The sequence below is a fragment of the Solanum lycopersicum genome, chromosome 10, assembly GCF_036512215.1.
Source record: "Solanum lycopersicum chromosome 10, SLM_r2.1".
Lineage (NCBI taxonomy): Eukaryota > Viridiplantae > Streptophyta > Magnoliopsida > Solanales > Solanaceae > Solanum > Solanum lycopersicum.
The window spans coordinates 31,671,351-31,696,852 of NC_090809.1; the positions used below are offsets into that span (position 1 = coordinate 31,671,351).

At 38.1% G+C, this 25,502-nt stretch overlaps 1 protein-coding gene and 2 long non-coding RNA genes across 3 annotated transcripts; all 3 read left to right on the plus strand.

The window, feature by feature from the left end:
* The first annotated feature begins 3,904 nt into the window (after positions 1-3,904).
* LOC104649695 (uncharacterized) lies at positions 3,905-8,423 on the plus strand. The gene is made up of 2 exons (XR_011211906.1): positions 3,905-4,555; positions 8,151-8,423. It is a non-coding gene; the product is annotated as an uncharacterized lncRNA (long non-coding RNA).
* Positions 8,424-8,908: 485 nt separating this feature from the next.
* LOC138338983 (uncharacterized) lies at positions 8,909-25,301 on the plus strand. Its single transcript, XM_069290118.1, has 2 exons — positions 8,909-10,162; positions 23,547-25,301. The coding sequence occupies exons 1-2, from the start codon at positions 9,601-9,603 to the stop codon at positions 23,570-23,572; spliced, it is 588 nt and encodes a 195-aa protein (XP_069146219.1). The 5' UTR covers positions 8,909-9,600; the 3' UTR covers positions 23,573-25,301.
* Positions 12,646-15,149, plus strand: LOC138338984 (uncharacterized). The gene is made up of 2 exons (XR_011211907.1): positions 12,646-12,725; positions 14,677-15,149. It is a non-coding gene; the product is annotated as an uncharacterized lncRNA (long non-coding RNA).
* Positions 25,302-25,502: the final 201 nt, after the last annotated feature.

Genomic DNA, 25,502 nt, shown 5'->3' on the forward strand with positions numbered 1-25,502 from the left:
TGAAGTTGTCTGGCTTCACTCCTTCCACTTCTATCACAAAGTCTACCACCTCTTGGAAGGATTTTGCCGTTGCCGCTATCTGTAAGGCCGAAATCCGCAATTCTGACCTCAACCCCTTCACAAACCGACGAATTCGCTCTTGTGGACTGAAACACAGTTGGGTGGCATACCGGGATAATGCACGAAACTTAGCCTCATATGCATTGACCGACATCCTACCTTGCTCTAGGCTCAAGAACTCATCCCTTTTCCTATCCCTCAAAGTTCGGGGGATATACTTCTCCATAAACAAGCTAGAGAATAAGGCCCAAGTCATAGGTGGTGCCTCTGTTGGTTGACACTCAATATGTGACCGCCACCACATTTTGGCGTTCCCTTGAAACTGATAACTCACGAACTCAACACCAAACCGTTCTACTATACCCATCTTGTGTAGTAGCTCATGACAGTCAACCAGAAAATCGTAAGCATCCTCAGATTCTGCACCCTTGAAGACTGGAGGTTTCAATTTCAAGAACTTACTGAAAAGTTCATGCTGATCATTTGTCATTATAGGCCCAGTAGTCAGACGTGGAAACGTGCCTATTTCCAATGGAACATCCATGCGGGGAGCCATAGTAGCCGCATGTTGTACCTCCGGAGCCTGAGGTGCTGGTGCAGAAAACACTGGGGGTGTCTGGCCCTGATCAGATAACCCGCTAAGATAAGCCAGAACCTGATTGATCATCTCTGGGGTAGGTTGGGGTGGCATTTCCTCATTTTGCACTTGTTCATTCACCCCATCCTCCCCCTCTCTTATCACTTCCTCAGTCGGTGGAGGAGTCACCGCCCTAGTACCAGATGGGCTCGGTGCTCGTCCTCTTCCTTTAGAGGACGTCCTCTCACGACCTCTACCACGGCCCCTTGCCGCTGTTCTCCCTCGAGCCACAGCCCCAATGGCTGGCTCAGTTGTTTCTTGTCTGGCCGGTGTTGGTGTTGGCGTAGTCGTTGCTCTAGTTCTAACCATCTGCGAAAGAGAGCGAAGATGGTCAGATACCAATTCGTATCGCCTAGATACCAATTGGACTCAAGTAGTAGCACGAAAGAAAGAATGAAAGAGTGAAATTTTCCTAAAGTCTTATAGCCTCTCAAGGAAAAGTAAAGGCGTCCCCCTACCGTTCCTTAAGACTCTACTAGACCTGTTCTTGTGTGATGAGACCAACGAACCTAATGCTCTGATACCAAGTTTGTCACAACCCAAATCCGGGCCGCGACTGGCACCCACACTTACCCTCCTATGTGAGCGAACCAACCAATCTAAACCTTAACATTTCAAGGTAATATCAACATAAAGTAATGCGGAAGACTTAAACTCATTAATAAAATCAATAACTATTATTATTCCCAAAATCTGGAAGTCATCATCACAAGAACATCTATAATCAAATTACTAAACTAAGAGTATTCTAAGAAGCTAAAAATACATAAGAAGCTAGTCCATGCCGGAAGTTCAAGGCATCAAGACTTGAAGAAGAAGATCCAGTCCAAGCTAGAAGCATTAGCTCACCCTGAATTTCCGATGTAGTAAGACTGACTTGAGTTACTGTTGAGTCGAAGATGACGGCACATTTGCTGCACTCCACAAATAAACAAGAAGAAAACAATAAAAATAGGGGTCAGTACAAAACACGGGTACTGAGTAGATATCATCGGCCAACTCAAAATAGAAAACAGTATGTATTAAGCAATATCATAAAATCAACTAATATCCTTAGCAGGCAGCATTTACAGTTACCATAACCCTTGGTTACAACACCAAGCACATCAATGAGGACTCACACCTCCTCATCATACTCATTTGAGAATTTAGTTCATTAGATTGGATATATTAACATATTTCAAGATTCATTATCTTTATTTCCCTCGTGTCGGTACGTGACACTCCGCTCCTCAATATACTATCCTGGTGTCGGAACGTGAAACTCCGATCCTCATTCTATCCTGGTACCGGAACGTGGCACCCGATCCATATTCTATCCTGGTGTCGGAACGTGACACCCGATCCATATTCTATCCTGGTACCGGAACGTGGCACCCGATCCATATTCTATCCTGGTGTCGGAACGTGACACCGATCCATATTCTATCCTGGTACCGGAACGTGGCACCCGATCCATATTCTATCCTGGTGTCGGAACGTGACACCCGATCCATATTCTATCCTGGTACCGGAACGTGGCACCCGATCCCCTAATCTCACCGCTTTCGTTCATCAAGCCTTCTTTTATACCAAGGCATCATCATTAACAAAGTAAATTAGGGTTTCTTTTCAAGATTTGGGATTCAATAGCTTCATCATGCTTATTTATTCACAATTACATAATCACATCATTCATGCAAGCATACAATTAAGCATATAGAAGGTTTACAATACTACTAACACATATCATTCGCTATTAAGAGTTTACTACGAATAACATGAAAACCATAACCTACCTCCACCGAAGAATTGCGATCAACAAGCTATCTTCTCAAAATCCTTGCTATCCTCTTCGTTTTTCTCTCTCTCTCTCTACTTGTTCTCTTTCTTTTTCTGTCTCTCTTTGTTCTTTCTATTTTTCTTATTCAAACCCTCTTACTTTTACCCTAATTAGTATATAATTAAGAATAAAAGATGACAATAATACCCCACTAATTAACTTAAGGTTACCTCTTTTAACCCCCAAGAATTTGAGTTATTAATATAAACCCACGAAATATATAATTATAGCAGGAATAGTCCAAAACGCCCCTTTAAAACTTAACCAGAAATCCGACTCCACTGGGATTACGCAAGCTGTGACGGGCCATCGCGCCTGCGACGGTCCGTCCTGCTGTCCGTCGCATAGTTCAGAAACTTGATTTTGGGTGAATGACCTGTGACGGTCCGTCCTGCCACTCCGTTACGAAGTTCAGAGAGTCGATTTTCAGTACTCAATTTCAGATTTTCTAAGTGTTTTGAAACGAGACCCTGCGACGGTCAGTCGTGCTCATGACGGTCCGTCGCCTCAGCCTGTTTTCCAGAAATAAAATCTGCTGCTCAAAACGACTAAACAGGTCGTTACATTAAACTATGAGAAATGAACAAAAATCCCCTTCGTTTATAATTTGGTCCGAAAATTCCCTTCCCTTCAATACTTTGATCCAAAAAAAATGTCCTTATTGTTATTTTGGGTAAAAAATGCTCATTCTTCCAAATAAATATATTATTTATTTTCTTTTTAACACATTATATCTCTAAAAATATTTGCGTTGCATAATTTTGTATATAATTATAATATTTTTATAAAGATGTTGAAAATCGTCTCAAAGGATTTTACTTTTTCAATTAGTTATTTTGTTTTAGTTTAAACTATAGTTTATATTTCGAGTTAATTAGTTTGTAATTAAAATAATTATTTTATCACCGAATTAATTATTCCATTTCCTAAGATTAAGAAGCTCATTAATTAATGCCTTTTTTTATTTCATCTTATTTAATTATTGGTCGACTTTACTAATTTAATCAATTTGACTAATTTCTTAATTTTGCTTGGCTACAATTGAATCATTTGGGCATATTTTATAATCGCAATTTAGCTATTTTCTATCCAACTTCCACATTCCATTGACTTGTAATTTTAAGACCAAATTTGGGTCTCCTCTACCAATTTTCAGTGCGCAGCCCACTCAAAAGACCTAATTTCAATTCAAATGTAGCACCAACCCAATTTTTTTTATTTTTTTCTCCTTTCCAGAAAACCCATATCCAATTCTCCAAATAAAACATTCCCCACCAGCAGCCCAAAAATAATAACCCAACTAAAATGAATAACCTGACCCAACTCTGTTCTCCCTCTTCAACGTTAACAACAGCAGAAAAATGGCAAGACGCGTGAATGTCCCTGACCCGTTGTACGCGTTTTTCTCCTCTCAAGCGAGGGCGAGTCAATGACGCTCCAACGTCTCTTTCTCCCTTTTCCGCATCGTACAATTTTTCACCAGCTGTAGCCGCCTGAAGAATCGTCCTTGCATCCGTGATTTTTGCCTTTGACGCTTGGAGATTGAGCCACGTAGCTTCGCCAAGTACGATCGATTTGATCTAGCCGTCTACCCCCTTTTCCCTTTTCAGAATGGGGTTGAAGTTTGAGAGAAAGGTGTTCGTCCAAAAATGGTGATTTTTTCATAGTTTTAAATTTTGAATAGGCTCGGTTTGATCGAAAATTGGATTGGTTTCCCTCCAATTTTTTTCCAAACCCTAATTCTTCCCCTTATATATTGTATTTTTCTGTTCACTTTGAGGGAGTTTTTCTTTGAGGAATTTTACTAAGGCATAAAGAATCGTCATAACAAAGATAGTTAGAGGATATAGGAAATACATTCAAAGGAGGGCAGGGGGAATTATTTTTCGTTCAAGTCTCGCTTTTTCGAATCGATCACCATCATCTTTCTAGGCTAGTCTGATCTCGAGTTTTCTTCTTAGACTCCTCATTGCTGCTTGGTTCGTGTGGTGGAAGAGCTCATCTCATTTTCGTCTCTGTTTTGCTGCCCCTCTAAAGTTAATATCCATTTTCTTTTAAGGATCCCCTGCTCTTAATATGTTGTTCATGAGAGCGTGAAGTTGTCTACATGATAGAATGGATTATTTTTCTTATATTTGGACTTGTCGCTGGCCACAAATTAGTAATAGAATCTGTTTGATAAGCTATTATTGTTGTTTATTTCCGTTTTCAGGACAACTTGGTGCCTGTCTAAGCTTATATAGCCATTTGTATTTCATCGAACTCATGGTTTGTTATGCTCGTTCTAAGTTCGTATCGTTCTTCATTATTTGGTCTGCTTTGTTGGTATTCATGACCATGTTTTGTTAAGTATTCTGAGTATATCAAAATTATTTCTACATTGTTTTCTTTTCACTTTTTGAAGTTTGCTTTATTTAAGTTTTCCTCTATGTCAGTACATACATATATTCGTATCGAAATATTAGAACTTCCTTGTGTTGACAATTTTCTCTTTAATATAAGACTTATGTATTGATTTTTCCACTCCTCTTCCTTTTTTATATGTTTTTTCTGTTAGATGATTCCCGGGTCATTTGAAAGGTTTGACTTTGCTCATTGTTTTCATTGTCGAAGAACCAACGATCGCAGTTACTGGTTTGTTTTCTTTTTAGCAGGTTTCCACAGTCAATTGAAGATCTGTATGTTCTAACTCGAAGCAAATTGTTTATAGAATTGTGTTAGTTATGTTTTCCTCGTCTATATACATAGGCATATTTTTTTTACTATTATTAAAACAAAAATGAGCTAAGTTTGGGGATGATAAGAATTGAACGTCACTTACGGTTTTTTCCTCTTGAGTTGCTGAAATCACTTGTCACTTTATGTGTAACACTTCGAAAATAAAAGACGTGTTCTAGAGCCTAACATAAGTGTCATAAAGTCTAGACACTGTTTTAAGGTCTATATTAATGAATATAATTCATTTAGGAAGTCTAGAAACCAAAACGTCCCAGAACATCCATGACGTTCAGAAACTAGTTCAAGGAGGCGAGCGTTAGCCTAGTTGACTAGATTTTAGTAGTCGAAAATCGATGAAAATTGGTAGAAGGGTATCTAAATGGGTTTAAGTTGATTCATAGTCGAAATGTCCATGTACAACTCCCCAAGGACCAACCTAAGGGCCCTTGAGGAGGACCCTTGCAAGTGGAGTCAAACACTGCCTGGGCAGTGTGCACCCATGAGAGGCGGACGACAAGGCGTCGATGCTACCCTTCGACCAACACTTAGCCGATTCATTTAAGGGTCTCATTTTCACACTCTCTGTACTTATCGACGGATGTTTAGCACGGAAGGAGGGATGGTCCGTTGATTGAGCCACGGGGCATCGATGGGGTCTCGTATGTGAGGGTCCAATTTTGTTGCACGTTTTTAACTAAGTATTAAATAATTAATTAAGGGGTTTGGTGGTTAGTTAGGGATTAATGAAATTATAATTAACTTAATTGACCCCCCATATAAAGACGCCAACCCCATTACACTAATTACAACTCACAAAACAAAACTTTCTTCCTTCTCTCTTCTTTCTCTCTCTATTGGAAAACATCATTGAAGAACAATATAGAGGAGGGTTTTGGGGGCTGTAAAGGGAATATTTCACCATTTTTTCTTCATCAAACATTGAAGTATGGGATCTAATTCACCTTTGAGATCTCTTTCCTATAAGGGTTCTTTCAAATTATTTTCAAAAGTTGATTTTTGATGTGGGTCTTTCTCAATCTCAAAAAATTATGTTATGAATTGATTTGTTTATGATTTATTTTGGAAATTATGATTATATTAACATTTATTATAACTTAATTATGACGTATAGTTTGTAGAAGATGACCCTTAATCCTTAACCCTATGTTTGATCTTGATATGAATTAGGTTTGTATTTGGTTCAATTAAATTGTTTATTGGTTGAATTACTACTAGATGATGTTGTTACACTAATCATGAATTAGGAAGATTTGTAGTCTTTAATACTAGTTCTTGAGAAGATGATCCAGGTTATAAAGGATGTTATGAATTCACCTAAGTATCTTGTCTTAAGCTATGATCTTGAATTGAATTGTGTGTGGTGAGTCTTCTAGCCTTGTTATCATGTGGATTATTGACTTGTGATCATGTATACCCAAATTGGGTTTAATTGAGGGCATACGGTAAGATCTTGATGATGAACTATGAAGGAGACTTGGTAAGTCTTATGATCTCTATCATTTACTTCAAATTGTGGTTAATTGTGATTAAGTCATAATGTTGTATTGGAGTATGCCTTGTATTAGGATTTATAGGGTGGTATGATGTTGAATTGAAATGTCTTGATTATGATTGTGAGGTGTTGGCTTAAGATGTAAATGTTATAAGGAGGGTGAATGATTTACCAATGTCTTATCATGAAATGAAGATGTTAATGTGGTAACATCACCTATATGAATTGTAATGAAAGGATCTATACTCATGCAATTTTTATTGAGCTATTGATGATGATGATTATACAAGGCGTAAACCCTATGACCTAAACTAAGCTATTATTGATAATAAAGGCTTAAAGACATTTCAAAAAGGGACTCTAGCTTAGCATCGAGTGAACTAGAGTGAGGAGTGTTCCTTCTTACATAGGGAAGGTAGGATCACTAATGTACTCTTGATATTGGAGACTACAATGCATGTAGCATAAAGAGGGTCCCAACTATATCTCCTAGTTCTTGAACTATGTTGCCCCATAGGAATACAAGCTAGTGATCCACGTAGTTGCTATGTTTCATGTTTTGGTACTAGCTTGGGAAGTAGTCTGCCTTCCTTCGGTCTAGGGTTTTACGTCACCAGATTCCACATTAGCTCATCTGGTCTATGTCGGTTAGGGCAAGATGTTCCCAAAAGGTAAAATGAACTAAAGGATTGAACTCTAATCAAGATCACCTAAGGAGTCTAGCTTAGTCTAGGTAGGGGTATGAGACTCTACCTAAGCAATATTCCACTAGTTAGACTTGAAGGGAGTCTTAGGAGAATGTTATTATGTATATTATACTTATAATGCTATATGACATGTATATGATGAACTTGCACATTGTTGATACTGTATGTTGATTAGTTCACTTATGAATATGTTTTGGTTTATATAGTTAAAGTAAGATGATATGTACACCTAAAGGCCATGTTATGTGAAGTAGGATGTTAGTCATGATTCTTTTTGGGTTACTTGATTGAGTAAGGTTATGGGGCTTTACTTGGTCATTGCACTTGTTGACTTGATAAGGGTTCATGGGCAATTGACTTGCTTTGTTAAAATAAAATGTACTCTTATTCATGCTTATTGTTAATAGGACTTGATGATAAAGTTACTTGAATATGTATATATGATATGGATGGTTGACTTGACTAGACTTGATGTGTTGTTCTTGTGATGTACATTCTTATGACTTAAATGAAAATGCATTATTGATTGGTATGGTCTTGGTGAGTGTGTATAAAGGTTCCTAAATGAAAAGTGCATAGTTTATAAAATATCCCTCTTTCTTAGCATGTTTTCATAGTCTGTGTGAAATATGGTCTCATACTTAGTACAAGTGGCGTACTAACCCCATTTCATCCTTTTCCCCAACATTTTAGGTTCTGGTCGTTAAAGTGCTTTGAAGAAGACTAGACGAAGCCTTGGATCTCTTATTCATCCAAGTAGGGTAGGTCCTCAATTTCCGAGGGCGATGCCACTATCTAGCTTATGGAGTTGCTTTTAGTTCAAGAATTCTATGGTTCTTTCTTTCTATTTAGTATGAAACATTATATAGCCCATGTGAGACATTTTTACTTTGATGATGTATGGGTTATGCCCAAGTTCTTACACTCTTATTAGATGGTTTTGAAATAATACAAATATTATGACTATTATGTCTATCTTATATTTTATATACTTACATGCAATAAAAGTAGAAGACTAAGTCATCTTTCTATATGAAGGGACTATGTATACTCGATATCTGTATGTTATGTATATATAGAAGTCTATGTAAACCTCGAAGAAGTAGTAATGAAATTTTTTAAATTTTCCGCTTAAATTGACCTATGAATGTAATCATGTAAACTAAGAGGTCTTAGTTCTCAAAGAGGACAACGATGCAAGTTACGTCTAGGGGGTAAACCCGGAGTGAAAAACTTTGTATCAGAGAATGAAGTTGAATTATCTTTAAGTCAATGTCTCTCTCAACCATGTCTATGAAAGTTCATATCCATAATTGTGAAGCGTGCCATACTTATGGATAGGAACCTACGTGATTCCTAAGAAACTCTCACTTTCTTTGAAATCCGATGTCGTGCCATTAGAGTATACTTATTGTGTTCTTTTACATCTAATCCTACTTTTGTGATCATAGGAAATGAACACTCAAAGGAATGTGGCACGAAGACTTGAAGAGGAGATTGCCAATGCGGGAGCTCCTCCCTGTGGTGATCAAGTTCCTCCTCTTGAGGAAGGTGAGAATGATGACCAAGCCCCGGTGAATCCTCCTCCTTTGATGGATGATAATATATGGTGTTCTCTTCTTCAAATGGCCAAAGCCATCACTACCCAAGCACAAGCCGCCACTGCTCAAACCCAAGCCATGACGGTCTAAGCTAATCAGGAGGTTGTACCCCGAGATCATCAACAAGTTGCTACCATGGCCTCCCGTCTAAGGGATTTCACTCGGATGAATCCTCCTACTTTTTACAAGTCTAAGGTTGAAGGATATCCCCAAGATTTTATCGATGAAGTCGACAAGATTCTCTTGTCTATGGGGTTGTATGCAAGTGAGAAGGCCGAGTAATCCACTTATCAACTCAAGGATGTGTCTCAAGCATGCTATGTCAAATGGAGGGATAATAGGCCATTAAGGGGTGGTACAGTGACACGGGAGATCTTCAAAAAGGCTTTTCTTGATCGATTCTTTCCTAGGTAGATAAGGGAAGCTAAAGTGGTGAAGTACATCAACCTTATCCAAGGAGGTATGAGTGTTCATGAATACTCATTGAAATTCACTAAATTGTCAAAATATGCTCCTTTTTTGGTTTCGATCCTAGAGATGAAATGAGTCGCTTTGTAATGGGGGTGTCGGATGATTTTCAAGAGGAGTGTCATTCGGCTATGCTACATGACAACATGAACATTTCTCGTCTTACGGTGCATGCCAAACATGTGGAGGAGGCAAAGTCTAAGAGGAAGAGTAGAGATGCTAAGAGGGAAAGAACTTTCGATAGAGGTTCTTCAAAGAATAGGCTTGAGATACAAGACAAGCCTAGATTCAAGAAGTGGGTTTCTAATCAAGTTCCTTCCAAGTTCCCTAAGGGTAGTGGTGATAAGGTGTCTAACCTTAAGCGTAAGAAGGGAAAGGGTACTAGTTCACCAACCGAGAATCCAACTTGTGGAAAGTGTGGCAAGAAGCACCATGGTGATTGTCTTAAGGGAACAAATAACTATTTCTGTTGTGGTAAAAGTTGGCACAAGATTAGGTATTTACCTAATGTGAGGGGTCAAGACAAGGGTAGTGGTCAATCTCAAGCAAGTGGTTCAAATGAGGCTCCAAAGAAGAACCGCTTCAATGCTCTCTGCTCTAGGGGTGAGCAAGACACTTCTCCCGACGTGGTGATCGGTATGTTTAAAGTCTTCTCTATTTATGTAAATGTATTACTTGATCCCCGTTCTACTTTATAATTTTTACCCCTCTATTAGCCAAAAAGTTTGACATTTTGCCCGATATTTTGCATGAACCTTTTATAGGGTCTACCTCGGTGGGTGAGTCAGTTGTTGCAAAAAGGATGTATATAAATTGTCCTATAATGTTTCCCAATAGAGTTTCTTATGTTGAACTAGTAGAACTTGATATGCTTGATTTTGATGTCATTTTGGGTTTGGATTGGTTGCATGCTTACTTTGCCTTTATTGATTGTAGAACGAGCGTGGTGAAGTTTAACTTTCCAAGTGAGTCCTTTGTAGAGTGAAGGGGGGAAATTCTACTCCTAGAGGGCGTATCATCTCTTGTTTGAAAGAACGAAAAATGATCTCCAAGGGGTTTTTATACCATATAGTAAGGGTCCAAGATTTAGACTCCAAAATTCCTCTCATTGAGTCGGTTCCCGTAGTGAGTAAATATCCGAACACCAAGTTAGGGTGAGAGGTGATTATATACCAAAGACGACATTTCGGACTAGATATGGTTACTATGAGTTATTAGTAATGTCTTTTGGTCTCGTAAATGCCCCGACGGCGTTTATGTATATCATGAATAACGTGTTTCAAAATTTTTTAGATTTATTTTTCATTGTCTTCATTGACAACATCTTGGTATATTCGAAAAATAAGGGTGATCACATGAACCATTTGAGGGTGGTGTTACAAATACGTACAAAACATCAATTGTTTGACAAGTATAGAAAATGTGAGTTTTGGTTGAGGTCAGTGACATTTCTTGGTCATATCATCTCTAGTGAGGGATTGAGGTTGCTCCAAGGAAAAGAGATGCGGTGAAGAATTAGCCCACACCATTGACTACAACCAACATTAGGAGTCTCTTGGGTTTAGCGGGTTATTATTGGAGGTTTGTGGATGGTTTTGCGTCCATTGCATCTCTCTTGACTACTTTGACCCAAAAATGTAAGAAATTTGAGTGGTCGGAGGCATGTGAGAGAAGTTTTCAAATGTTGAAAGATAGGCTTACTTTCGTTTCGGTGTTGACTTTATCGGAGGGTGCAAAGGTTTTTGTTGTGTAATTTTGATGCATCCCGAGTGGGTTTAGGGTGTGCGCTTATAAAACATGGGAAGGTGATAGACTATGCCTCTAGGAAACTTAAGGTGCATGAGAGAAACTATCCAACTCATGACCTTGAGCTAGCGGCCGTGGTATTTGCCTTGAAAATATAGAGGCATTACTTGTATGGTATCCATGTTAATGTATATACCGAGCATAAGAGTCTCCAATATGTGTTTACTCAAAGGGAGTTGAATCTCTGACAAAGAAGGTGGTTAGAATTGTTGAAAGATTACAACATGAGTGTCCTCTATCACCCCGGCAAGACCAATGTGGTTACGGATGCTCTAAGTTGTACGACTATGGGTAGTGTGTTTCACGTAGATGAAGCCAAGAAAGACCTAATGAAGGATATTCATAGGTTGTCTAGGTTGGGCGTCAGATTGGAAGATTCTTCAAATGGTGGTTTCATGGTCCATCATAACTCCAAGTAATCATTGGTAGTTGAGGTGAAGTCCAAACAACACCTTGATAAATCATTGATGGAGTTTAAGGAATTGGTATTTGTTAACCTTAATGAGGCATTCTCCTTAGACGGTGATGGTGTTTTGAGGTACCAAAGAAGACTATGTGTTCCCAAGGTAGATGAGTTAAGGAACCGCTTCCTTGAGGAATCCCATGGGTCCCACTACTCCATTCATCCAGGTTCGACAAAATTGTACCATGACATCAGGGAAGTATTTTGGTGGGAAGGTTTGAAGAAGGACATAGTGGTGTTTGTTGCCAAGTGTCCAAATTGCAAACAAGTAAAACCCAACATCAAAAGTCAGGTGGCTTACTACAAGAAATCCAAGTTCATACTTGGAAGTGGGAAGACATCAAAATGGATTTTGTAGTGGGTTTACCTCAGATTCAAAGGCAATATGACTCTATATGGGGAAAAGGAAGAAATGGGGTTAGTACGCCAGTTGTACTAAGTATGAGACCATATGCACACATACTATGAAAATATGCTAAAAAATAGGGACATTTCATAAAGTATGCACTTTTCATTTAAAAACTTTTATGCACATTCAAAAAGACCATACCAATCAATAATGCATGTTCATTAAGGCATAGGCATGTATATTACAAGAACAACACATCAAGTCTAGTCAAGTCAACCATGCATATCATATAATTATATACATATTCAAGTAACTCTATCATCAACTCATATTAACAATAAGCATGAATAAAAGTACATTTCATTATAACCCTTATCAAGTCAAGAAGTCTAATTAACTTAATTAAACCTCATATAATGACCCTAACACCATTGCACTAATTACAACTCACAAAACAAAACTCTCTTCCTTCTCTCTTCTTTCTCTCTCTATTGGAAAACAGCATTGAAGACCAAGCTATGGGAGGGTTTTGGGTGCTGAAAATGGATTATTTCTCCATAAATTGTTCATCTAATATTGAGGTATGGTATCTAATTCACCTTTGATATCTCTTTCCTTAAAGGGTTCCTCCAAAGTATTTTTAAAAGTTGAGTTTTCATGTGGGTCTTTCTCAATCTCGAAAAATTATGTTATGAATTGATTTGTTTATGATTTATTTTGGAAATTATGAGTATATTAACATGTATTCTAACTTAATTATGATATATCTTGATGGTTTGGTCTAGTTTGTAGAAGATGACCCTTAATCCTTAACCCTAGGTTTGATCTTGATATGAATTAGGTTGTATTTGGTTCAATTAACTTGGTTATTGGTTGAATTACTAATATATGATGTTGTTACACTAATCATGTAAAATTAGGATGATTTGTAGTCTTTCATAATAGTTCTTGAGAAGATGATCTAGGTTTTAAAGTATGTTGTGAATTGACCTAAGTATCTTTTCTTAAGCTATGATCTAGTATTAAATTGTAATGTATTGATTTTTCTAGACTTTTTATCATGTTGATTATTGAATTATGATGATGTATACCAAAATTAAATTGAATTGAGGGTTTATGGTAAGATCTTGATGTTGAACTATGAAGGTGAGTTGGTAAGTCTTATGATCTCTGTCCTTTACTTCAAATTGTGGTTATTGTGATTAAGTCATGATGTTTTATTGGAGTATGCCTTGTATTAGGATTTATAGGGTGGTATGATGTTGAATTGAAATGTCTTGATTATGATTGTGAGGAGTTGGCTTAAGATGTAAATGTTATAAGGAGAGTGAATGATTTACCAATGTGCCTTATTATGATATAAAGATGTTAATGTGTTAACCTCATCTATATGAATTGTAATGAAAGGATCTATACTCATGCAATTCTTATTGAGCTATTGATGATGATGATTATTAAGGGGTAGACCCTATGACCTAAACAAGGCTATGTTTGATAATAAAGGCTTAAATATATTTCAAAAAGAGAGTCTAGCTTAGCACTCAGTGAGCTATAGTTAGGAGTGTCCGTTCCTACATAGGGAAGGTAGGATCACTAATGTACTCTTGAAATTGGAGACTACAATGCATGTAGCATAAAGAGGGTCCCAACTATATCTCCTAGTTTTTGAACTATGTTTCCCCCATAGGAATACTAGCTAGTGAATCCATGTAGTTCCTATGTTTCATGTTTTGGTACTACCTCGGCAAGTAGTCCACCTTCCTTCGGTGTAGAGTTTTATGACATCGGATTCCACATTAGCTCGTGTGGTCTATGATGGTTAGGGAAAGATGTTACCAAAAGGTAAAATGAACTAGATGATTGAACTCTTATTAAGATGATCTAAAGGGTCTAGCTGAGTCTAGGTAGGTGTATGCAACTCTACCTAAGCATTGCACTAGTTAGCCTTGAGGGGAGTCTTAGAAGGATGTTCTTATGTATGATTGTGCTTATAATGCTATATGACATGTATATGATAAACTTGCACATTATTGATACTATATGTTGATTAGTTCACTTATGAATATGTGTTGGTTTATATAGTTAAACTAAGATGATATATACACCTAAATGTCATTTTATGTGAAGTAGGATGTTAGTCATGATTCTTGTTGGGTTACTTGATTGAGTAAGGTTATGGGGATTAACTTGGTCATTGCACTTCTTGACTTGATAAGGGTTATAATGAAATGTACTATGTACTCTTATTCATGCTTATTGTTAATATGAGTTGATGATAGAGTTACTTGAATATGTATATAATTATATGATATGCATGGTTGACTTGACTAAACTTGATGTATTGTTCTTGTTATGTACAAGCCTATGATTTAATGAACATGCATTATTGATTGGTATGATCTTTTTGAATGTGCATAAAAGTTTTTAAATGAAAAGTGCATACTTTATGAAATGTCCCTATTTCTTAGCATATTTTCATAGTATGTGTGCATATGGTCTCATACTTAACCAGCCCTTCTAAGTGGCATACAGGTTGAAAGCAGTATCGTGTTGCTAAAAATAAATCTTTTTAGCCCCGAAAAGTCGAAAAAAATAGGTCGATATACAGGTGGTATACAGTGCTAATATACAATACATAGTTGGAAAACGGGCCCATGCAGGAAAAAACATAAAACTACAAAGTTTCGGATGAAATTACAGGTTCGGGAGTACAAAAATCAGCAATATACATAGTGTATACATTGAATATACACTTAAAGTTGATCATGACTTTGGAAATAAAGCAGGCCTAAAGGCCCCTAAAAATTGTAGCACAATTTGGGCTAAAGGCCCAAATTCGATATTTCCTTCCTTCTTATTTGTATATCACAATATTTGACTAACTATTTATGTGAATTTGGCTTGATTTAATTAATCTCCTACGATAGTCATTCCTCCTATTTTTATATATATTCAAAGTTTATGTGCATATACATATATATAATTTTACTCTGTTTTTTATTTTACTCCTCCATCTTTGTCAACACTTAACTTTATCCCTTTAGATCATCCCCTTTATTTACTTCTCCTTTAAAAAATAATCAATTTAAAAATGATAAATATAAGTAAATAAATAAGTAAAAACTAAATTTATTTGACTTGGTAAAATTTGAATACTATTTAAAAGATCTTTTAGTCAAATCACCAGTCAACCACGAGTTAGCGGGAATTTCGAGCACCTATCAACTTCTCAAAATGTATATTTAAACTTCGAACCCTTCACAATCGATTTTTATTTGATTTAAATCTTTTGAAAAATAATTTTAAGTGTTTCTTGAATTCCTGCTAAAAATCAAGTGTCGACTCTATTAAATCATAAGATTAATCGATTTTTTGAAACTTAGTCATTTTTCTTTTACTATATTTTTTTCGCAAAACACAAATGACGACTCTGCTGGGGATTAATTAAGTTCTAACCAAAAGGATTTGACTATTTTGACTAATTTTATCATTAAATTTATTATATATGATTAATTTGTTTAAATTATATAAATGACATTGCATTTCATGACATATTCTGATATATATTATATAGTATATTAAAAGATGATTTACGGAACCATAGGCGAACTTTTCTATACTCAACCCTTTTTCCAAAATTAGTGGCAATTTATTGGTTTGTCATGCATCCAATGGTTGTCGCGAGTTCCAGCCCAAATAAGTTATGTATTTCTATACGCTCAAACTTACTTCTCAAATAAGAAGTAAAGCGGTCGTGTCAAGTAAATAACCCAACTAGTGAGGTTGGGATCGTTCCCACGAGGAAAATAGTCTAAACTTAACTTCAACCTATTATTACTATTGTTTGGTCAATGACTTCGTTGGAAAGTAAAAACATAAAAAGGGGGGGGGGGTTTCTATCTCTAAATAAGTGAAAATAAATAACGAACTTGAAAGACACACTTGACAACTTTTAATGTTGGGTTTTAATCAATTAATCAAAGTAACTAGGGTTTACGTGTTCCCCACAGGTTCATAACTTGATAACTCTAACTATAACAATTCTTTCCTAGTATCTTGCATGCAAAGTGATAAGTTATGTATTTCTAAATCCTTGGTCCGGCATCTAGAAAACTCACTCCACACCTTGGTCCGGCTACGTGTGTTGCTATCCTAACCCTTATCCTTACCTCATATTAGGCATCGTATTCGATATTTGACTAAGTTATTACCTCGTACCAATCAATACTAGCCTATTAGATAGTATACACTAAGTCTATGTTAATAATTCTTTTCCTATTATCTACCTCCTTGGTCCGGCAAGTAGCATTAAGGCGAGTTCTAACGTTGGCCATCCGTTAAAAAGACTTCTAAACGAAAGAATTATTAATAATGCAAGACACTAATCTAGAATTGTTATTTTAGTTAGGGTTTATCTCATTATTTGCATATGGTTCCCACAACCCTAGTTATGGAGTTTAGTTACTCATAGCCATAAACACAATATTCAAATATATTAAATACAAATTCATGTACTTACTTCAATGAGAAAGAATAAAATCCAAAGTTTGCTTGATTAATATCCAAAAATCACTTGCAAGAATCTCAAAATCCAATACTAATACACAAAGTTTAAAAATCTAATGTCTAATCTCATAGAGTCTAACCTCAAAAACGAGGTTTTTCAAACTATTTATAGAAAAAATAAAAACCTAATTAAACAAGGATTCTAATTGCTGGAAATCTGCCAAAACGCGGCTGGGTCGACGGACCATGCGACGGACCGTCGTGGTCACGACGGACCGTCATGGACTCCGTCGTCCCATACTTGTGCAATTTCTTCTGCTGCTATCTTCATTCCCCTCGACGGCAAGTATGACAGACCGTCATAGGCACAACGGTCCGTCGAGGGTCTCGTTCCAAAACACTTCAACTCTTGGAATCTGGGTACTGGGATCACTTCTCTGATCTTCACGACAAACCTGCAGGATGGACCGTCAGAGCCACGACGGACCGTCACAAGCTTCGTAATCCCACACTTGGTTAGACTTCCCCATATTCCTTTAGCAGCTGCACTACGCTGCCACCTACAGACCGTCACAAGCACGACGGACCGTCATAAGCTCCGTAGGTAGTCTCTTCTGCAATTCTTTGCTCAAAATCTCCGCATTTAGCTTTGGACAGATTTCCTGCAAAACAAAGAGAAACTTATATAAAAATTAGCACAAAAAGGCTTTTGGACACACTAAACTTAAGGAAAAAGTATTAATAATACCGTGAAACCGCGGTATATCAACACCCTCAACTTAAATTCGTTGTTTGTCCTCAAGCGACGCACTATGACTCACTACATAATCTTTGTACAATAGTATCTATGTTTTATCCTTTGCAATCATTTGGCTATCAATCCCGATTAATCTCATCAAATCTATGCATGCTATCACTATTAGGCTTGAGTTTTGTGGAATCAGAACATGACACAGACTCACCACGCACTAACACCTATCCTCTTCATTTTCTCACCGGGGTGCTAACAATTCTGGTATTGCAACAAGTGTCCTCACTTTAAAACAAAATCCTCTTTTTTCACACAATGATTTCAGTTTGAGTATAAGGATTACTTTTCAACACTCACTCTCAGAACGAAGTCACACTCATTCATACCTTTTCGCCATAAGCTTGCCCTTATTTTCACTGCCTTAAGTTCGCTATACAACCCTTAGGATCACGATAGGACTTTTTTAGCTAGTAACATAGGCTCGGGGTCAGGTAAGGTATATTTTGGTATACTTTAGTGACTTTCCATCCTTGACATATCGGCTAAACCTTCCACAGTCTCTCATTTTATCTCGCCCAATTTCTCATATTCTTTCACCTTGCTATTTTCTCTTCTTTCTTCATTTGTGTAAGTGACTCTCTTCTTTTCTTGCTTGTATTTCTTGTGTATTTTTCTTTTTCTTTACTTTTCTTTTCATCTAATTCTTGAGTCACTTTAATTTTGTTCTTTCTCTCCCTTTGTTCTTTCAAACCCACTTTCTAGAGCATTCCTCATAGTAGCCACCCTCAACTCATGGCTTTGCCATGAGTCAAGGTACACAATACCCAAAGTTGGGTCAGGGCCATAACGAAGGTTGTTTATGCATTAGCCACCCTCAAGTTATGCTTTTGGCATAAGCTGAGGTGCACATGTCCAAGGAGGGACCATGGCCAACATATTGTTCCCAGAAAAGAGCAGTTGGGGTGAAAAAAAAGGTCTAATTTTAAGCTCAGATTATTTGGATCAAAGAAGGATAACTTTCATTTGGTTTCTTTTATTTAGGCTAGAAATGAGCTATCTTAAATAAGGGCCTATGATCCTTTCCTAATTGTCTGTTACAGTTTACTTTTAGCAGGACTAACCAGGCAAGTTCTAGCTCAGTACCAATAGTGGACTATTCAGATTTCCTCACACTCACTTGACATCTCATCACTGTACCAAATTATCAGACACCTAGTTCGAATTGAAGACTTAGGGTAATGCAATAGTGTAACTCTATTTCATGCTTAGAACCACACAATTATCAGTTACTATGCCTAGTCATGCAATATTTTCCAGTTTTATCAGGATATCATTTTAGCCATCATACTTTAGAGTTAAAATATGTACCAAATATATAAACATGCCGGTTCAATAAAAAAAGTAATTAGTCTTTTGGGGAAAAAAAACACAGGCAAGAAAACCCCAAAAGAGGATAGTGAGTTGGGCTACTCAGACTTCACCCTAACACTCACTTTCCATCTTTCCATTTACCCCACCCCCAACAAAAAAGCATGCAATTGTCCCCAATGCATAAAAAAATCTAGATATTAGAGTGGTAGGTGAAGCAAACCTGTGGCGCAAAGCGCCGTCGATCAGCAAGCTGGTGGGTACGGTTCCCCGGAACCCACGTCCTCTGCAATCTGGACACCCTCAGTGGTGTCCTCAGCAACAACTGCACCATCAGTAGTGCCTCCTTCTATCTCTACATTGCAGGAGCTAGACGCCCCAGCCGCTAACTGTGATGCTATGATCTGGTGTGCCTCCTCCTCAGCAAGTGAGGGTCTCCTCGCAGCCTCCATCTCTCGACGCTCCTTCTTCCTGCTCGCGCCTCATCCTCTGCTCGACCCCTACGAATGTTGAAGGTCGCTTCTTCATTATTCAACCGAAATGTCATCTGTCCCTTCTCCATATCAACTAATGCTCTACCTGTAGCAAGGAATGGCCTCCCAAGAATAATAGGCACTTCAAAATTGACCTCACAATCAAGAATAACAAAATCAACCGAAAAGATGAATGACTCCACTTTTACTAGCACATCATGGAGTATCCCTATGGGCCTTTTCACTGTCCGATCGGCCATCAGTAGCCACATCGCAGTGGGTTTTGGATCCCCCAAACCCAACTTCTTGTAAATTGAGAGGGGCATGAGATTTATGCTTGCCCCAAGATCACATAATGCTTTCGCAAAATGTAATGACCCAACTGTACAAGGAATAGTGAATGCACCAGGATCTTCTTTCTTCTGTACAAGGGATCTTGTAGCAATAACACTACAATGCTGCAGTCTATCATCACCCTCGAAAGTGACCGATCTTTTCTTGGTGACCAGATCTTTCATAAATTTGGCATAACCGGGCATTTGTTCTAGAGCTTCTACCAAAGGGACATTGATAGAAAGCTGCTTCAACATTGTTATAAAACGCTGGTATTTACCATCCTCAGTCTTTTTCACTAATCTCTGAGGGAAGGGTGGTGGTGGCCTAGGCATGGGAATTACCTTCATCGGTAATTCTGCATGTTTTCAATTACTTTCCTCTGCTTCACCACTACCCTTTACCACATTATCATTATCCTTTCTCACATTTTCCTCAGTAGATGACATAGGTAGGTCAATGGTTTTCCTACCACCCCGAGTAGTGATTGCCATACAGTGCACATCATTCTTTGGATTATGGACAGTGTTGCTAGGAAGAGTGCCCAGTTGCCGTGTGTTCACTGTCGCAGATAATTGGGCCACTTGCAATTCGATCTGTTTAATCAAAATTGCATGTGTATCAACTTTTTGCCCAATACTAGCTAAGTCACACCTCAACTCTTTAATGTGTTCATCACTAGTGTCGAACCTCCTCATCATTTTGTGCAACGTATCCTCAACTCGTGCCATACTATCTCCACCATCCCTAGGAGTAACTTCACGATTTTGAGGAGGGACATAGGGCCCATTCCTGTCGTTTCTTTTAGCATAGTTACCCCTGTTAAAGTTGTTGTCACGGTTGTAGTTTCCATCTCGGACATAATGACCCTCACGGTTGTAGTTACCATAGTTCCGAACTTGGTTCCCTTTACCTTAGCGCCAATTATCCTGATTTGATCCTTGGGCGCTTGGTCGGAAACCCCCCGTCTGCTCATTTACTGCATAAGTGTCCTCCGCATAATAGCACTCATCATTAGGAAATGGTGGTTTAGCCAAGTAGTTGACTGCATTTATCTTTTCTGCACCCCCCTGTGACATGTTTTAGTACCAACCCAAGCTCAGTTCTTATCTGAGCCATTTCTTCCCGAATCTTATCTGTGGCTGGGTTGTGAGTGGACTGCACTGCGAAGGTGTTTCTCCATGTATCAGACTTCCTAGTACTCCAAGCTTTGTTATTCCGGGAGATTTTCTCTAATTTTTCAGCGATCTCAACATAAGGGTATTCTCCATAAGATCCACCTGCTATAGTGTCCAACACCGCTTTGTTGTTATCATCCTGTCCCCGATAGAAGTATTCCTTCAGTGACACATCATCTATACGGTGATTTGGAACACTTCTCAAGAATAGGTGAATCTATCCCAAGAACTACTAACTGACTCTCCTGGTAATGCCACAAAGTTGTTCACTCTGTCTTTGTGGTTTAGTTTCTTGGAGACCGGATAGTAGCGTGCTAAGAAGACATCTCTTAATTGGTTCCAAGTAAATATTGAGTTGTATGGGAGCTCAGTGAACCATATAGCAGCCTCTCCTGTCAGTGAGAGAGGAAACACTCTGAGACCTATTACATTTAGATCCAAATCAGGCCTCTCCACACAACTTTTACACACTACCTTTACCATAGCTATATGGGCATGTGGATCCTCAGAAGATAGCCCTGAAAACAAACCTCTGGCAGTGAGCATTTGCATCAGGCTACTAGTTACCACAAAAGTGTGGCCTGTGGGTAGAGGGGGCAAGACAAGTGGCCCATCTGAGTCTGCTATGTTATCATACCCTCTGTAGTATGTTTGGGGCCGTGGAACAGGATTTTGTTCCCTCTGTTGATGTTCACCCGGAGCATCGGGTAACATTTGACCATGAACATCAACCGGAGCTGGGATGTTCTGGTTCGGATCCTCATAATTTATTCCCAAGTTTTGATTCATATTCCGCAGTGTACGCTCTAACTCACGATCCTAGGGAAACAATGGTTCTCTTCCTCTCCGTGTATTAGGCATACAAGGAGGATAGTTCTGAAAAGAAATCAAAAACAATAAAACAAAGTAAAATCAAGAAAATATCAACTAAACTATAGTAATAAGTTCAAGTTAATCTAAAAGCTAAATTCCCCGGCAACGGCGCCAAAATTTGATACGCTCAAACTTACTTCTCAAATAAGAAGTAAAGCGGTCGTGTCAAGTAAATAACCTAACTAGTGAGGTTGGGATCGTTCCCACGAGGAAAATAGTCTAAACTTAACTTCAACCTATTATTACTATTGTTTGGTCAATGACTTCGTTGGAAAGTAAAAACATAAAAAGGGGGGTTTCTATCTCTAAATAAGTGAAAATAAATAACGAACTTGAAAGAGATAGTTGACAGCTTTTAATGTTGGGTTTTAATCAATTAATCAAAGTAACTAGGGTTTACGTGTTCCCCACAGGTTCATAACTTGATAACTCTAACTATAACAATTCTTTCCTAGTATCTTGCATGCAAAGTGATAAGTTATGTATTTCTAAATCCTTGGTCCGGCATCTAGAAAATCTCACCCCACACCTTGGTCCGGCTACGTGTGTTTCTATCCTAACCCTTATCCTTACCTCATATTAAGCATCATATTCGATATTTGACTAAGTTATTACCTCGTACCAATCAATACTAGCCTATTAGATAGTATACACTAAGTCTATGTTAATAATTCTTTTCCTATTATCTACCTCCTTGGTCTGGCAAGTAGCATTAAGGCGAGTTCTAACGTTGGCCATCCGTTAAAAAGACTTCTAAACGAAAGAATTATTAATACATGCAAGACACTAATCTAGAATTGTTATTTTAGTTAGGGTTTATCTCATTATTTGCCTATGGTTCCCACAACCCTAGTTATGGAGTTTAGTTACTCATAGCCATAAACACAATATTCAAATATATTAAATACGAATTCATGTACTTACTTCAATGAGAAAGAATAAAATCATAAGTTTGCTTGATTAATATCCAAAAATCACTTGCAAGAATCTCAAAATCCAACACTAATACACAAAGTCTAAAAATCTGATGTCTAATCTCATAGAGTCTAACCTCAAAAATGAGGTTTTTCGAACTATTTATAAAAAAAAAACCTAACTAAACAAGGAGTCTAATTGCTGGAAATCTGCCAAAACGCGGCTGGGTCGACGGACCACGCGACGGACCGTCGTGGTCACCACGGATCGTCATGGACTCTGTCGTCCCATACTTGTGCAATTTCTTCTACTGCTTTCTTCATTCCCCTCGACGGCAAGTATGACGGACCGTCATAGGCACAACGGTCCGTCGAGGGTCTCGTTCCAAAACACTTCAACTCTTGGAATCTGGGTACTGGGATCACTTCTCTGATCTTCACGACGAACCTGCAGGACGGACCATCAGAGCCACGACGGACCGTCACAAGCTTCGTAATCCCATACTTGGTCAGACTTCCCCATCTTCCTTCAGCAGCTGCACTACGCTGCCACCTACGGACCGTCATAAGCTCCGTAGGTGGTCTCTTCTGCAATTCTTCGCTCAAAATCTCTGCATTTAGCTTTGGACAGATTTCCTGCAAAACAAAGAGAAACTTATATAAAAATTAGCACAAAAAGGCTTTTGGACACACTAAACTTAAGGAAAAAGTATTAATAATACCGTGAAACCACGATATATCAGTACCTGGCCTTTTTAAATCCACTCCTAATCAAACTAGCGTAAAGACGAGCTAAAAACTGAATTTAGGTTCATTTGAACTAAGATGACCCAACACCTATAGCGTGTTATGCCCATTAGAAGTCCACCTTGTGTCTAATTGGCCCATTTGCCAAGAAATAGACAATCATGCTTACATGTTAATTGAAGGATGTATATGTGTTCTCAAAACAATTTATTGTATATGGGGGTGGGGGTTAAGTAATCTTTCTTTGCTATTCTTGTAGGATGGATCCGACACACGAGCCTCTAAAAACAAGAATGGTGACTGTCCCCGATCCTTTCCTCAAAGTGTGGTGGGAATACATTGAATAATGATGACAAAATGATAATTCAAAAACACATAGGCTATCTGTCGTCACTGTTGGAAATGAAGGCTTGGCCTGGTCTAATGGAAACAATGGTAAAATTCTGGGATCATGAAAATATGATCTTTCGGTTTGAGGAAGTGGAAATGACGCTAACCATTGAAGAAATCCTTATGAGCTATGAAAGTATCTCCATGTGCAACAAGAGAAAACGCCAGCCATATATATATCTTCTGAATCCCAAAATATGAGATTTCACCGAAATCAAAGAAAAATTGTCACTAATCAAAGATGAGAGGATGGATAAGCTTTACGGTCCGAACTTTCCTTTCAAAAAGTTGTATTATTAATTTGGACGTGCAAGGGCTTACGAGAAATTCAAAGAGGAATTTGTATCAAAAGAAAAATGGAAGGAGATGTGTCCCCTTGCTTTTGCAATATGCTTACTTGGAACAATGGTTTTACCTCAAGGGTCAAAATACGCCATTCATCCAAGCGTGGTAATGGACTCATGCCATCTTGTACAGAGTGGACTATAAGTCATCAACCAAGTATTACACTTTAGCGCCTATGATCTTGGTCAACATCTACAGAGCTTTAGATAAATATCAAAGTGGATAACGTTTCTTTCAAGGGTGTAACCTGATACTTTAATGGTTGATGGTGCGGTATCTGATCAAGACTCATAATCCTAAAGAACCAGATCCCCTAAAGCGGTCAGACGAGTTAAATGGTCACGACTGGTGCTTGTACCACAATTGTTGAAACACAACTGCAGAGTTTTTAGTATTCGAGACTTTAAGGGTTAAGGGAAGAGGATGTGCAGTGGTCGATAGATAGTCTTGTGGTGACAAAGAACATGATAGTTCTAACAAAAAAGGTTCCTTACTTGGTATTTGGTGGTTTAAGAGGCAGTGGACCGTATGCTCCCAGTCGAGTCCTAAGGCAACTAGGAGGGAAACAAGAGCTTCCCCAAATGGCATACACGAGGAAATTTGCAACTGACTACGAAAATGGATGAGTCGTATTTGCTGATGACATGCGTAGAATGTGTAGATCTGGAAGGGTGTTGGGTGATCTGGTATCAAACAACTTTTATCCTGAATGTTCTAGAGAGTACAGAGAATGGTTGAAGAAGAGCCTTGCTGTAACTATTGATCGTGGCACGAACGTTCCTCACATTACTGCAGATGTTGGAGCCAAACATCAAGTTTGATTTCACTGACTCCAATAAAAGTTCGATAAGAGTGAGTTGGAGAATCAACGCCGATATTCAGAGGATTCCAAAGTCATAGCTTGATTGAAACAAGAGCTACCGAGAGTCAGAAAATGCATGTTAGAGTTGGATGATAACATGGAACAACAGATTAAGTATATAGAGGGGTTCAGAAATCAGGAGGGGGATCGATTGGCGAGAGACCATCTATGGGCGAAGAGATATTCCATGTGGGAAGAAGCCAGCATTGCCAAGAGGACTAGCCTTGGCAAAGAATTAGAGCAAGCTTGTAATTATTATCATTCCCTGCGTGGGACTGCTTTATTTGTATTTCCTTTTGTAATTTATCTTTTGTACCATTTCCTTGTTTTATGTTTATCGGACATTTTGAATTGTATTAGTGGAATATTTTCGGGATAATGAAGTGATTTAAAAAGATATATACAACCTTCAATTCGTTAGGCCTACCCTTGCTTTAACTGTTTATGTGATATGTTGATCTGAATGAAGACTTTGCCAACCCACTCCTTTCCAGAAATTTCCAAAAATATATACTAGTCACTAACTTCAAAGTCCGACCAAATTTTCCGAGTCTTGAGTTTTCCAACCAAAAGCAAATATCATCACCAAATCCTAAAATACTTTTCAACCATCTTAGG

Bases quoted from the DNA above. Each gene is read 5' to 3' on its own strand.
- LOC138338983 (XM_069290118.1), top strand. From the start codon at position 9,601: ATGAGTCGCTTTGTAATGGGGGTGTCGGATGATTTTCAAGAGGAGTGT. The intron at 10,163-23,546 runs GTATGTTTAAAG...CTATTCTTGTAG, and splicing joins TTCTCCCGACGTGGTGATCG to GATGGATCCGACACACGAGC.